Source organism: Mustela nigripes, chromosome 1 (genome assembly GCF_022355385.1).
Source record: "Mustela nigripes isolate SB6536 chromosome 1, MUSNIG.SB6536, whole genome shotgun sequence".
Taxonomy (NCBI): Eukaryota; Metazoa; Chordata; class Mammalia; order Carnivora; family Mustelidae; genus Mustela; species Mustela nigripes.
Window position 1 is genome coordinate 236,696,330 of NC_081557.1, and position 15,048 is coordinate 236,711,377.

At 46.5% G+C, this 15,048-nt stretch overlaps 1 protein-coding gene across 1 annotated transcript; it reads left to right on the forward strand.

Moving 5' to 3' along the window:
- The first annotated feature begins 297 nt into the window (after positions 1-297).
- UCHL1 (ubiquitin C-terminal hydrolase L1) lies at positions 298-14,634 on the forward strand. Its single transcript, XM_059383041.1, has 9 exons — positions 298-416; positions 535-546; positions 1,026-1,154; positions 4,408-4,558; positions 6,860-6,945; positions 7,024-7,071; positions 7,933-7,999; positions 8,859-8,917; positions 14,179-14,634. The coding sequence occupies exons 1-9, from the start codon at positions 384-386 to the stop codon at positions 14,263-14,265; spliced, it is 672 nt and encodes a 223-aa protein (XP_059239024.1). The 5' UTR covers positions 298-383; the 3' UTR covers positions 14,266-14,634.
- The last annotated feature ends 414 nt before the right edge of the window (positions 14,635-15,048 follow it).

A 15,048-nucleotide genomic window follows, 5' to 3' on the forward strand; every position in this document is an offset into this window, starting at 1 on the left:
GAGCCCTCCGGTAATTGGGATGGTGAGAATGATAGGTTTCCGGAAACTTCGCAAGAAATTAGACCCCCATCTAAATGACTGCTCCATAGGCTCAAGGAACACCCACCCACAAAACCCATCTCCACAACCACCACATTATCTCACCAGCAAGTGAGACTGCAAAGGTTTGGGGGCCCGGCCGTACCACTCGGCGCGGCGCATGGGGGGGTTTCGTGCCCATTTGGCTGCGACTGACCGTTTCCCCGTCGCTTGGTTTTGCCCCTGCTCCCCCTGCGCAGGCACCTACAGTGCGTCAGGCCGGAGCTTTATAGCGGCCGCCTGGGCGGCTCCGCTCGCTGTTTTTCCTCTTCTCCCGGTCGTTCCTCTTCCTGCGGCTCGCGAAGATGCAGCTCAAACCGATGGAGATTAACCCCGAGGTGAGCGTCAGGTGCATCGCTGCTCGGGGACCGCATTGCTGAGAGTCAGCCCAGGCCAGGTAGCTGCCTCGATGACCGGCTTTATTTTTGTATTTTTTTCTGTGCATTTGCCTTTCAGATGCTGAACAAAGTGAGTGGCGTCTCGCACTGCCTCTGTACCCTTCCCCCCGGGAGCGCCGACGCGGAGGCGCGCATCAGCTCCGGCTGTCTCTGTCTCGCAGGGACCCAGCGGCGTCCCGCGCGCTCCCAGATGCCATCCGTCTGCCCCAGCATAGGGGTCGCGGGGTGGGGATGACTCTGCGGAACCGTCCGAGGTGGGAGGGAGGAGGGGACTGGGCTCAGATGCAAGCGAGGGCCAGGCTCCCGAGGGCGTGGCGCGGGCCGCGCGGACTCGGGTGCCCGGGCTTCGCGCGAGCCACGTGTGGGCCGCGCTTTGTGCTGTGTCACTGCGCGGGCGGGGGTGGGGAAAGAAGCTGGGGGCGGGGCAGGCCGCGACTCCTCCCAGGCTGGGATGGGGGCACCGAGGGCGCCGGCTCGGCCCCGCCCTCCGGCAGGTGCCCGCCCCTCGCGGGTCTCGGAGCCCCTGGCCGCGGTCTTTCTTCTCCGCAGGTGCTGGCCCGGCTGGGGGTCGCCGGCCAGTGGCGCTTCGCGGACGTGCTGGGGCTGGAGGAGGAGGCTCTGGGCTCGGTGCCAGCGCCAGCCTGCGCGCTGCTGCTGCTGTTTCCCCTCACGGCCCAGGTAGGGCGTGGGGCCCGGGGTGCGCGGGCCCGGGATGGTGCGCGCGGCTTCCAGACCCGAGTGAGGCGTGGAGGACCGTGTAGACTCCCGGCTCCCGCCCCTCCCGGACTGGGCGCCCACACCTGCAGAACTGCCCCTTTCCTGCGGCATGTGGGGGGGGGAGATATCGTGGTACCTACTCATTGGTGGTTAGAGAATTTACTGGCTCCTCGCTCGTCCATCCAGCGTGGCCTTGAATTTCAAAGAGAAGAAGCAGCATCTCTGTTCCGTCATCTCAGTTACAAAGAAAAGAATTCATCTTCTTAAGTTCACTGGAACCTACGCTTTTCAGAGCCTTCCACTTCAAGGAATGGCTGGCTGGTTGTTTCCCTTTAAGGGCTGAGAACTGTCAGTTTCTGGTTTGGTTCTCAGACTCCCACCTTACATTAAAAAGGGGTGGGGGGTGGCCAGCGGGCTTGCCTAAGCCACAGGGAAACAATAGGTTTTTTTAATGCTCCCTCTCCACTCGGGTCTTTGGTGGCCTTGGGTTTCTTCTCTACAACATGCACACTCGGTTTTTAGCCTCTTAGATGTGTGTGTGGTTTTTTTACTTGTTTTTAAAGCGTAGTCATTTTGTTTGTGGGGTCTTCTTTCACGTCCTGTCTTTCCTCTCTGACCCTGTAGCTAAGTGAAACAGGTGGGCATTAAAGCAGTTTTAGAAACACCTTTTCATTTCCCTTTAGATGGTCTTCCTACAAGTGTGCATGGATGTATGTACCTCAAAGACTGAGCGTCAGATATAAAAAGGTAGCTGGGATGATTGTTGTCTTGCAATGTATGAAATCCCACTAACTGGCCTGGGATTGTCTATCTCCTGTTGCTGTCCCTGATTTGGGAGTGGTGAAATCTGCATTAACAAAACCCCGGGGCAGTAGCTTTTGGGGCTACATTCCAAACACTGTAAGCTTTAATTGAAGCACCACCATGCTAGGACTGGGCGTTCTAGAAGCATCCTCAGCATAAATTATTAAGCCCTATGGGAAGTTGCATTCCTCTCAGTAAATGGACTATTGTGAATTTAAAAACCCTTATTAAAGCTACTAGGATAATCTCCCTGTCCTGTTTTATTGCAAAGCCTTTAGTTGGGTAAACCGGAGTGGCCAAATAATTGCAAGTCAAATTAGCTTCCCTGTTGACCCAATCAAATATCATCTCCTCTCGTTTGAGCCTGTCCCTGAGCTCGCTCGCTCTTTAGAGGCTCCATGATGACTCGGAGATTTTGAGCGGCACTCACGGGCAAGGCCTCTGGGAGGCAGTGGTGCATCGTGTTTGTCTTTCAAAGGCCTACTGCTTGCTTTTTACAGGATGAGGCTGCACTTGTTCTGGTTTGAATCATCTGGGTACTTAGTCCTTTAGCTTAATTGGGGAAGTCAGATTGATTGAGCACCCAGTCTGTGACACAGAACACCAATTAGGCTAAACACTGAAGCAAACTCAAAAGTTGAGGTTTGTATGTTGACTTCTGAATAAGCTGATGTTAATTTAGAAAGCATCTGATTTTGAGAGTGTTATGAAATCCTAACTGGACCAGTTCTTTTTTTAAAAGATTTTATTTTACTTGATTTTATTTGAGAGAGGCAGACCGAGCACAAGTGGGGGGAGGGGCAGAGGGAGAAGCAGACTTGCTGCTGAGCAAGGAGCCCAAGGCAGGACTGGATCCCAGCAGAAGGCAGGCACTTAACTGACTGAGCCACCCAGTTGCCAACTAACTGGACCAGTTCAGAAATAGTAGTTTTAAGTGATAATGAAATATTTGCAAAAGTATCTCCATGCAAAAGCTCAAACATAATAGAGAATGGTGCTATCCTGTTAAAAAGCAAAAACAGAAGTGAAAATCCTTAACAGTCTATGAGTAGTAACTCATTTCAGAGATGTGATAGATCTTTGATGTTAGAATTTCCTATGAGCTGGCCTTGCGGAACGGGAGATCTTCTTTTTTGTCTGATGGTGTCACAGACAAGGCTTAAATTTCAGTTATGTGTATAGTAATGCAGAGCGACTGGAATTGCAAATATACTTCAGGGGCACCTGGCTGGCTCAGTGGGTGGAGTATGCAACTCTTGATCTCAGGGGTTGTAGGTCTGAGCCTCACGTTGGGTGTAGAGATTACTTAAAATCTAAAAAAAAAAAAAAAAAAAGGAAACATGCTTTTGATGTTCTCTCCAATTATACTGGTTATGAGACATTAGTGTTTCTATGGCATTGGCGCCATGCTTTTTTTTTTAAAGATTTTATTTATTTGACAGATCAAGAGTAAGCAGAGAGGCAGGCAGAGAGGGGGAAGCAGGCTCCCCGCTGAGTGGAGAGCCCAGTGCGGGGCTTGATCCCAGGACCCTGGGATCATGACCTCAGCTGAAGGCAGAGGCTTTAACCCACTGAGCCACCCAGGTGCCCTGGCACCATGCTTTCAACTGAGAAGTCCTTCCTTTAAGGTCTAAAATTTATTAATGAAAGGTCCAGACAAGCCCACTAAATTACTGTACAAAGAGCAGATGGATTCTTTGAGGAAAACTATTCTCTAGTCTCATTTACTGATCTCTTCTGACACCCCTCCACCCCCCCATTGTTAATCTGTTCTCAAAATGTATCGTTGACAAGGACAAACAAGTGTCCGGTCTACCTCTTGTAGGATGAGAAGATTTCATGAAATCCCAGCCCAGCACCCTAAGTCAGTTGTCGTTCCTCCCCTCCCCGCCCCCCAAAAAGTGGGAACAATTTCTTTAAATTGCTCCTTTCAGCAGTTAAATCTTGTTTTGTATTTGTTATTGAAAAGAAGCGTACATGGACGCAGTAGAAGTAGGTCTTCCAAGAATGCTGGGATAGAGACAAAGCTTGATTGGGGTCCTGTGTGAAGTACAATGGGTGGTGTGTAAGGACAACAGAAAAAATGAACCTGCCTGTTCTGACTTCAGGAGACACGCATTTTCGAGCTAAAAGGTTGCAGTGGCGTCTAGACCAATCCTTGGGCAACATCCAAGGCCGTGACCACGCTGCAGCATCAGGGTGGAGTCTCAGAACCTCTCGGAACCCTATGGGCTGGCGTGGGTGTGGGAGGCAGACGGGCGAGTCTCTGGGCACTGGCCAACCCCCAGAACCAGGGCTCCTGGTCACACATCCCACTTGTGTTTCCATTTAGGTGGTAGAACTCGCTGTGTCTCCGTCTGTTAGTGCTTTGCATTTTCATTTGAGATAGAAAAACGTTTTCTATTCCCAGCATGAGAACTTCAGGAAAAAACAGATCGAAGAGCTGAAGGGACAAGCGGTCAGTCCTAAGGTGTATTTCATGAAGCAGACCATTGGCAACTCCTGTGGGACCATCGGGATCATCCATGCTGTGGCCAATAACCAAGACAAACTGGAGTTTGGTAAGTGCGTTTTGAGGGCAGTCCTCTCGTTGATCTCTAGTTAACCATAACTTGTCATCCCCCCAACCCCCAGGGGTCTGTTGAGCAAAGTCACTGCCTTACATTTTTCTGAAACCTCCTAATCCGGATGGAACCAGTAGGCAGATTAATGATTGATTCTCTTCTGAGGGAAGGAAACGCCTTTTCCAAGAAATATTGTCTAGCTTCTCTTCCACCCGGAGGGGAAGACGGAGCGAGGGGCAGTTCTGTGCTCCTTCTCTGCACAGGCTCTACCACTGGCACGCTGCAAGTTGGGGTGATTCTTACGTACTTCTGTTCCATTCTCGATGACTCGGAAGAAGTGGAGATGAGGTTAAACCATCAAACATGAACCCTCAGGATTTGTCTCTAATGGTTCTGGGTCTCTTAAGCAACAGGAGAACCAAAGTCGTATAGGGCAGCTGGACGAGGATACTGTGAAAATTGCTGCGGGAAAACGTGGTGGCAGCTTGCTACGTTGCAAGGATCCAGCCAGGAGCCTAGTCAGGTGTGGGGTCTTAGCTCACTTCCCATGAATGTTCTGGAGGAAAGGGAAGAAAGGATTGTCAGAAGCACAATGAGCAGCACTAAAATATATGAAAAGACACGGCATAATGTGTGCTAGTGGCCAAGGGTCCGTGAACTTTCTTAAAAGGTGAGAGTAAATCTTCTAGGGGTTTGAGGGCCGTTAGGTCTCTGTCTTTGTAGTTCAAAGGCAGCCCCAGGCAAGATCTAAACCAGTGGATGTGGTTGTGTTCCAATAATACAAAAATAGGCACACTACTTTGCAAACTCCCGACTTAGGCGGTGGATGGAGGTAGCTAAGAATGGAATAATTTCAGGGGCGCCTGGGTGGCTCAGTGGGTTAAGGCCTCTGCCTTCGGCTCAGGTCATGATCTCAGGGTCCTGGGATCGAGCCCCGTGTCAGGCCCTCTGCTGGCGGGGAGCCTGCTTCCCCCTCTCTCTGCCTGCTTCTCCGCCTACTTGTGAGCTCTGCCTGTCAAATAAATAAAATCTTTAAAAAAAAAAAAAAAAAGAATGGAATAATATCAGTGAATAGTCCATGGTGTTACTTGGAACAGGTCGGATACTTTTTTTATTATTATTTTTTTAAGTGAGGGAAGTGTGGCCAAAACTACTGTTGGTATACTTTCCAAACCAAAAAAAAAAAAAAAGTCTGGCCATAAAGATCCAATTTTTCTAGAACTCAATTTTTCATATTACACAATATTTCATATTTCAATTTTTCATATTAAGGAGGTAGAGCTTGAACCTTTACTTCTTCTGCAGTAAGTCTCCCGTTAGAGTCCTGTGTTCAGAAGGTCAGCAGAGCTTGTGGAACTCTTGTAGCTGTAGTCATGATTGTACTGCAGAGAAGTTACTGGAGTCCCAGCCCTGTCCGTAAAGTGAAAAGGATTCCTTCCAAATTTTAAGTGGTCTTTATTTAACTAATTTTTTGAGTTTAGAGCTGAAAGTTTGAATGTGGTCTTTGAAATACAAATCGTTCTTGCTCTAGCCACGTTGTCTCCTAGACTCAGCTGCATTGAGCAGTGACAAAATGCTTAGGCCAAACTGTCAGCTGGTCCTTTGTCCCTGGGCCCGACTAGTAGGCGCTTTACGTTTGTTAAGATCCATGGGTTAACGTCTATCTGGATAACCATACTACTAAGACTGCATTTTCTAAGTAAAAAAATCTTGGTTTGAGAACCATTATTATTAGACTAGAATGTCATTGTACCACATGGGATCGTGAAGATAACAGCAATTAGAAGAGTGCCGTGCTGGGCTGGCTCAGTGCATAGAGCGCCCGACTCCTAATCTCGGGCTCGTGAGTTTGAGTCCCCTGTCAAGCATAGAGATTCCTTAAATAAATCAATCTTTAAAATAAAAACAAAAAAACAACCAGCGTTCGACAAGATAGTTCCTGCCTTTATGTTAAGACAGATCTCACAAATACATGTTCTGAGGGCATTAGCATCTTAATGAGGGTGATGAGGGAATTGAGAGGGGAGTGTGCGGCGGGAGGGCAGGGGAGAGAGGCAGGAGAGGGCTTGGCCCTGGAGGAGCAGAGAGTTCGGCAGCTTGAATGCAGGGAGAAGGGACTGCTTGGAAAGAGACTGAGGCAGAAAGGAACAGCTCATCCACCTCGTCCGGGACCACGGGAAAGTTAACTTGAGTCGCCAAACATGGCTGCGTAACAGCCGAAGTGTGTTGTAAGTGTGCACCCATTTACGCTATTCTATCTATACTAATATGCTCTTGTTTTTTTTTTTTTTTTTAAAGAGGATGGGTCCGTCCTGAAACAGTTTCTTTCGGAAACGGAGAAGCTGTCCCCTGAAGACCGAGCAAAATGCTTTGAAAAGAACGAGGTAGGAAGAGAACTTGTGGAGCATCAGCTTTAAGGGACTACAGAGGATCTTGTGCTAATTATTTCCTCTCGTCTGCAGGCCATTCAGGCAGCCCATGATGCTGTGGCACAGGAAGGCCAATGTCGGGTAAATGCAATTACAGATCGGGGCCGGGCTGCCCGGGTGCCATCTGTTTCGCCCCTGAACCACATACAATGAACCTCTCACCTGAACACAGCAGACCTCTCCACCCAAGGCTAATTAAGCCCAAGGAAGCCCAGAAAATTCTACCAGAATCCTGCTTTGACCAGACCCATTCATTAAAATGGCTCTTCGGGAATCTGATTGGCAGTAAACATGGTCTTGAGTAAATTCAAACAGTACTTTGTTCAGATCCAAATGATTCTAAGAGAGGAAGCAATTGAGCATTTCACATACTCTTCCCGTAGACTGTTGGAGCGGGTAAGATTACCAGCAGGGACTGACCGTCTCTAGAAGGCTTCAGTATATCGTGAATCTGAACACAGTCCCGCAGTCAGCTGTTAATTTAGATTTAAGTCTGTATCAGTGCCTTTAAAACTACTGTTGGCCCTGCCACTTTCTAGTCTTGACCTTGGGTGAGATACTCAATCCTCCCTAAGCCTGAATTTCCTCCTCAGTAAAAAGTTCTAGCTTTCTAGTAGTTACTATATTTATCTTGATAGATTAGGGTTTTATGACAGTCTTATAACATTGTCTAGTATATAAAAAAGAGGTACATGTTAGCCATACTAATTTAAAATAATACATAAGCAAGTCTGAGTGTATTATACTTAGAGGGACAGAATTTATTAACAAATTAAGTTCTCTTAAAATCATTGCAAAATATGTGTATTAAATCAATACATTATATATTTTGAAGTTAATACAATATTATGTCAATTATCTCAGTAAAGCTAAAGACAAGTTTTTAATACAATATATAGTACAATCAAAACTCATCATCAAAAATATTTCTTGACTCTTCAGGTAGACGACAAAGTGAATTTTCATTTTATTCTGTTTAACAACGTGGATGGCCATCTCTATGAACTTGGTAGGTTTCACTCCATTTTTGGAGCCCCCTACGGTTTTAGACATTCCTTCCGATGAAATTATTCTTACAGTTTTGGTGCATAACTTTGTGGCACATAGTGTATCTTTGTTCACAAAGCCAGCACACCGTACTCTCATTGGGGCCCTTAACCCTTCTTCTCACACTTCTGCCACCCATCAGGCAATGACCTGTGGAAGGAGTGGTTTTAGTCCCAGACCGGTAAGGAGATCTGTGCCAGTTGAAGGCCTCCGTGTTCAGCTTTCCTCTTCCCACCTTCCACTACACACAACCAGTGCAGGCTCTCCAGCAGCGTCCTGACAAGGAATACTTTTGGAAAAAGATAAATGCCTCAATGTGAAAGCATTTGGACATGCTGGGGGCTGCTTTCTCTTAGCTGGTATTTGCTAACAGGAAAGATGGGCCTCCTGGTACAATTCTCCTCTTTGTATTAACAGAGGAAGAGAATTACCTATATGCAGACCAGAGCAAAGGATACTTGGGGCCAGTCAGCAGTCAATGAGGGGCAGTGAAGTCCGAAGGATCCCTTCTTGGCTCTACCTTCCTGACACCTCAGAGGCTGCATCTGCCTTTTACTCTGGGCTCCTTCCCAGGAGATGTGGCCCAAGCCTTTCCGTTAGGGTGGCCACTTTGGGCTCGTATGGTCCTGTTGCTTGAGGATTAGGATTGCCCTGGGTGGACCCTAGGAGCACTTGAAGCTCCTTTGCAGCGACTGCTTCTGACCAGCCCCTCTCCGTGGGAGTGGCAGTGGGAGATGGCAAACTTCTCTTGAGGCTGTGGGTAAGCACAGCGGTCCGAGCATCTGCAGAGAACGTTGAGCTGCCTGGCTTCTGTGTTCCAGACGGACGAATGCCTTTCCCGGTCAACCACGGCGCCAGTTCCGAGGACTCCCTGCTGCAGGTAATCTTCCGAAGCCCTCTTCCCCGGACGCCCGCCTTTCTTCGGCCATACGGTCTCAGGGGCCAATACTTTTTCTGCACAGCAGGCACCCATCGTCTGGGTGAATAGTCTTCAGGGCTTAAAGCGTATTTTGGTAATTCTGTCTACCGTATTTTCTAGCAAATGGTCTTAAACAGGATCCCCCAGAGCAGCCGTGACTAATCTGTATTGTGTGCGGACTTCAGTCCAGGGTTGGAATTAGCCAGAAAGCCATGGCTTTACTTCCTTGTGGGATTAAGGGAACCGTTGTTCTCTTGTCAGATCACATCACAGCTAAGGACTTAAGGGACAGAAACCCAAGCCTTTCCTAATCCATCTCATGCTGCTGGATTTGGGTCGGTCTCACAGGTTGGATATTATGGGTTCCAGTTAGGCCGTCAACTTCAGTTTTTTCTTTTCTCTTGGGCTGCTGTTACGGGGCAAGAAGAGCAGATTCAAAACCTGCCTCGATATAAGATCCAGGATCACTGTCCTTACTGTAAAGGACTCCAGAAACCTCTTAATTCTGGACAAGGGTTGATAGACCACCTGAGGTGCCTCCCCTCTAAAAACAAGTCTTCTAGAATTGAATCAATTTACTGTTATGAAGGGAAGTTGTTTAATTGTAATTTTTAAAAAATGCTGTTAAGGTCTTAATACTTCATCTGTAGTCAGAACTAATCTTTTTTGAGTGCTTGCTGTATACAGATGAAGGTCTGGAAGACTCTCCGTAAAGAACCAGGTAGAAAGTATTTTGAAAATGGGCTTTGTGTGGCACTGGGCTCTGTTGCCAAGCCAGGCATACCTCAGGGATATTGTGGGTTCAGATCCAGACCATTGCAATAAAGCTAATGTTGCAGTGAAGCGAGTTATAAATGAGATGTTTAGTTCCCAGTGCAGATAGAAGTTCTGTTCGAACAATACTGAAGCCTGTTAAGTGTATACTGGCATACTGTCTAAAGGAACAGCATACATATTTTAATGAAAAACATCTCATTTCTGGAAAAAAACGCCTGCCATCATCTGAGCTTTCCAAGTTGCGAAGTTTTGCTGGTGGAGGTCTTGCCTTCTGCCTTGCTGTGGACGGCTTCTCAAGGCAGGGGAGGCTGTGGCAAGTTCTTTAAAGAAGACAGCAGTGAAGCTGGCTGCCTCTGTTGATTTTCCTTTCGTGAATGTTTTCTCTGTAGTGGGCGGTGCTTTGATAGTGGGCGGTGCTTTTGATAGAGAATTTTACCTGCAGTAGAACGGCTTTTAAAATTGGAGCCGATCCTCTGAGACCCCCACTGCTGCTGTAATAACTTAGTTTATGATGTCTTCTAGCCCTTAAAGCCTCTTCCGTTGTCATTTCAACAGTCTTCATAGCTTCTTCGCCAGGAGTAGATCCCATCTCTAGAAACCACTTTGTTCACTGTGAGATGCACCTTATCTGTTCAGATTTTCTCCTGAGGCTGCAGCAGTCCATCCTGCCTTCTCGCTCTGCTTCTCACTCCAGTTCTCTTGCTCTTCTGACTCTTTCCACCACATCTGCTCTTTCTCTGAGTCTTGAGCACTGCAAAGTCCTCCATGAGGGGTGGAATCCTCTTCTCCCAGACTCCTGTTAATGTTCATATTTGATCTCTTTCCACGAATCCAGAATGTTCTCAGTGACATCTAGAATGGTGAATTGTTTCCAGAAGGTTTTCGATTTACCCAGCACCATCAGAGGAATCACTCTCTATGGCAGCAATAGTGTTACAAAATGTGTTTCTTAAATAATAAGACTTGCAAGTTGAAATGACTTGCTGATTCCTAGGGCTCTGGAATGGATGGTACTTAGTAGGCATGAAAATAGCCTTAACCTTGTCCATCAGAAATGGGGTGACAGGGTGCACTGTCCATGACCGATCATATTTTGAAAGAAATCCTTTTTTTCTGAGCCGAAGTTCTCAAGAGTGGGCTCAAAATATTCAGTAAACCATGTTGTAAACAGATAGAATGCCATCCAGGCTTTGTTTTTCCACTGATAGAGCCCAGTCAGAGTAGACTTAGCCTACTTCTAAGGGCCCTAGGGCTTTCAGAATGGTCAGTGAGCATTGGCCTCAACTTAAAATCCCCAGCTGCATTAGCCCCTAGCAGGAGAGCCTGTCCTTAGAAGCTTTGAACCCAGCCATTGACTTCTCTGCTCTAGCTTCAAAAGTCCTAAGTGGCATCTTCTTCCAGTAGAAGTGTAGGTCATTCATGTGGGAAGTCTGTTGCTAAGTGGAGCTGCCTGTGTTAATGACCTTGGCTAATCTTGTGGATAATGTGGTGTAGCTTCTCCATCCGCCCTTGCTGCTTCCCCCTAGTTTTTTGATGTTACGGAGATGGCTTCTTTCCTTAAACTTGGACCGATCTCTGCCAGCCTCACACTTCTCTGCAGCTTCGTCACCTCTCTTAGCCTCACAGCACGGAGAGTTAGGGCCTCCCTCTGGATTAGGCTTTGGCTGAGGGGAATGTTGTGGCTGGTTTCATCTTCTATCTGGACCACTCACACTTTATCCATATGAGCAGTAAGGCTGTTCTGCTTTCTTATCATTCATGTGGTCTCTGGAATAGCCCTTTTAATTTTCTTTAAGAACTTTTCCTTTGCTTTCACAACTTGGCTAACTGCTGGGCACATGAGTTCTAGCTCTTGGCCTGTCTTCACTTTCAACATGCCTGTGTTAATCCTTCCCAAGCATAACCCTTCCTAGCTCTGGATTTAAAGTGAGAGATGTGGGACTTTTCCTTTCGTATGAACACATTAGAGGCCACCGTAGGGTTATGAACTGGCCTACTTTCAATATTGTCTCGGAACAGAGAGGCCTAGGGGAGAGAGAGACACGGGGGGAAAGCTGGTTCCCAGAGCCACGGGAATGCACACGTGTATTGATAAAGGTTGCCGTCTTGTGCGGATGTGGTTTGTAGCACTCTCAAACGAAGACGGTGACATCAAATGTCACTAATCATAGATCATAATAAATACAATAAAAAAGTTTAAAATACCGCAAGAATCACCACAATGTGACATGGAAACCCAAAGCAAGAAAATGCCATTGAGAAAAGGCACCGATAGACTTGCTTGATGGAGGCAGCTGCAGACTTTACATTTGTAAAAACTCAACCTCTGAGAAGGGCGGGAAGATGAAGTGCGATAAAATGAGGTCTGCTGTGTCCTGTTGGGCTGTCAGAGCCATGGCACAGCCTGTGGACCGTGTCTAAGTGAATGTGGAGCTCGTTAAACTTTATCCGTAACAACAGGCAGCAGGCTGCAATTTGACCCTGGTGCTAGAGGCAGTTCTCAGTGTCTTCTCTCTTCCAGAGCATGCATTTGATGAGGCTCTGAGGTAGTGATTATATCCCACATTTTACAGGTGAGGAAACTGAGGTACTGGGTTAAGTGATGTTCAGGGTCAGTGGCTTAAATGGCAAAACCGTGGTGCAAATCTGGGCAGTCTTCACACCACTGTTCAGTACTGCCTTTTTGGGTAATAGACCTGGCCTGGGAACATCTAAACCTCATGACCTCAAGGTGGACCACTAGTGTGAACCAAGTCATGCCACAGAAGGAGAGAAGGTCACTTTCTGTAGCCTGCTGTCAGTTATACCTTAGATAAGTTAGAGCCAATTCTCTGGTATATGAGGGGCATTTGGGAGTAGGAATACGGAATGAGAAGCAGATCTGAAAAAGAAGGATCGAGTTGGGTTTGGCAGGCAGAATTTATTTAGGGGAGAGAGGAAGAGGCAGATCTTCTGGAGATGACCCATTTGGGGGAAAGACTGGTACTTCAAATAAAGCTCTAAAAATACTTTACTATGAAACATTGCTAATACCTTAAAAAATGTACCCCACACAGGATGCTGAAACTGTTACTTGAGCAGAATTTACAAGGTGTGGGGAAAGTAAAACAGTTTAAAAAATAATAAAAATTAGTTAGAATCTCATTTAAAATTAAACGGAATATAAACCAGCATCTTAGTGAAAATTCTTGTCCTGAGTAAGGCTGGTTGTATGTGGTTAAAGCTGTTCTAGGTTGTCTGAACTCTATGGTTTATTATTGCTAAACTGGTAAGAAATTACATAAACTGGGGCGCCTGGGTGGCTCAGACGTTAAGCGTCTGCTTCTGCTCAGGTATTGATCCCAGGGTTCTGGGATCGAGCCCGGCATCTGGCTCCCTGCTCAGCAGGAAGCCTGCTTCTCCCTCTCCCACTCGCTTGTATTCTTTCTTTCCCCTGCCCCTGTCAAATAAATTAATAAAATCTTAAAAAAAAAAAATTACATAAACTTAACCCATGAATTCAGAGGCCACGTCACTGCTTTACAAACACACCTTTAATGGCGGCCGTCCCTTGGGTACTACAGGAAAGGTCTGGAATGCCAATATATTAAAAATTCTAATAGAGAATGAGATATGTAGATGTCAGTCTAGAATTTCCCTCTAGTTTTTACAGGTGGTTCTAAAGCAGGAGCAAAATTCTGGGTGTGGCTGATGCTTTTTAAGGGCCAAACTCATGGATTTGATGGTTTTTAGAGCTTGGAGCTGATGTGTCAAGACTGTCCTCTCCTCTTAAAGGTCTTATATTTCATATGGTTTGTGGAGCGGTCTTTCCACTGGACTTTTTACAAATGAAACTGATATTCACTCTGCCAAGGCATTTAACCCCTAGAATTTGGGATCATTTTTTTTTCTATTACCAATCTTTGTAATCTGGGTCTTGGAACTAGTAACACATGTCATTCCAACCATCAATGACCCATTAATACCTGGAAACCAGGTGTTTAAAGCTGTTCTGTGAAATGTTTATTTGAAAGAAATTCATGTTTACTTGAAATTTCTTGAGGCCTAAGAGAACTCTTAGGCCTTATGGGAGAGAGGATCTATTTTTTTTTCACCTTGTTGTGATTTGAGGAAAAGTGCACTCCTAGTGTATGTAGTTTTGTTGTCAAAACCAGGCACGAGGTGAAGGAGGCCCAGGGCACTTGGTGGAAGTCATAAAAAAGTCAGAGCTTCCAAAGTCAAGTCCATGTCATGGGTTCTTGTCTTGCTCATCACCTAATTTTTTAGTTTTTTAAAATTTTTTTGTTATTGTTGTTATTTTGGTCTGAAGCCAGTCCTGGTTTATAAGTTTAATGGGGGGTTTGAAGTTGATCACGGTGACCTCTGAGCCATACCGTTTAACTTTTCTGATGCAACTTCCTTTTGAGCCGCTGCTGGTTGGATATGAATGACCTTTCTCCTTTCAGGATGCTGCCAAGGTCTGCAGAGAATTCACGGAGCGTGAGCAAGGGGAGGTCCGCTTTTCTGCGGTGGCACTCTGCAAAGCGGCCTAATGCCCTGGGCGGGGGACGTAGCCTTTTCCCCCCTCTTCCCCTTCTGTGTGAAACCAACCCCCCACCGACACAGTCCAAAATGCTTCCGTCCTTGCGGAACACAGCTGTTCTCCTTTGGTTCTGCAGATAAGCTCTCCCCCTACCCCACCGCCCCGCCACCCCCGAACTCTAGCAGAGCCCAGCTGTCGAGCGAGCAAGGTTTGGTATGAACCTCCGATGGCGAAGCATTCCCCCTCCCCCCATGTATGTATTGTACCTCAATAGCTAATGCTTTAAATGGCCACTTTGGTTTGCGTCTGTAAATTAAGGCCTTGGATGTGGTTTAATTGTTTGTCCTTAAAAGAAATAAAACTTTTCTGCTGAGTAAGAGATGAGCTTCAACTGGTTTCCACTTTCTCTTTGACCTTCTCCTCCAAGGCTATATGATTGTCTTCCATGGAAGCAACTCCTAGGGCACAAGTAGGAGAATTACCATAAAAACAGTATTGGTTCAGTGTCTCCAGACTTACTCTATTCAGTCATTCATTCCATTTATTTTAAAGATTTTCGGTAATCTCCACGCCCAGGCTGGGGCTTGAACTCACAACCCGGAGATCAAGAATCACATGCTCTACCGACTAAGGCAGCCAGGTTGCCTCTTTCTATACATTTATATGGCTATGTATACCTGTGGACTAAAAAAAATTTGAATAGACTTCATTTTAGATGAATTTTAAACTTGCAGAAGATTGAGAAGCTCGTACAGAGTTCCCATTTATTCCTCCTCCATTTTGCCTCTTAACA

Coding starts and splice junctions, on each gene's coding strand:
- UCHL1 (XM_059383041.1), top strand. CDS start 384: ATGCAGCTCAAACCGATGGAGATTAACCCCGAG. Junction 4,559..6,859: donor CCAAGACAAACTGGAGTTTG/GTAAGTGCGTTT, acceptor TTTTTTTTAAAG/AGGATGGGTCCGTCCTGAAA. Junction 6,946..7,023: donor AATGCTTTGAAAAGAACGAG/GTAGGAAGAGAA, acceptor TCTCGTCTGCAG/GCCATTCAGGCAGCCCATGA.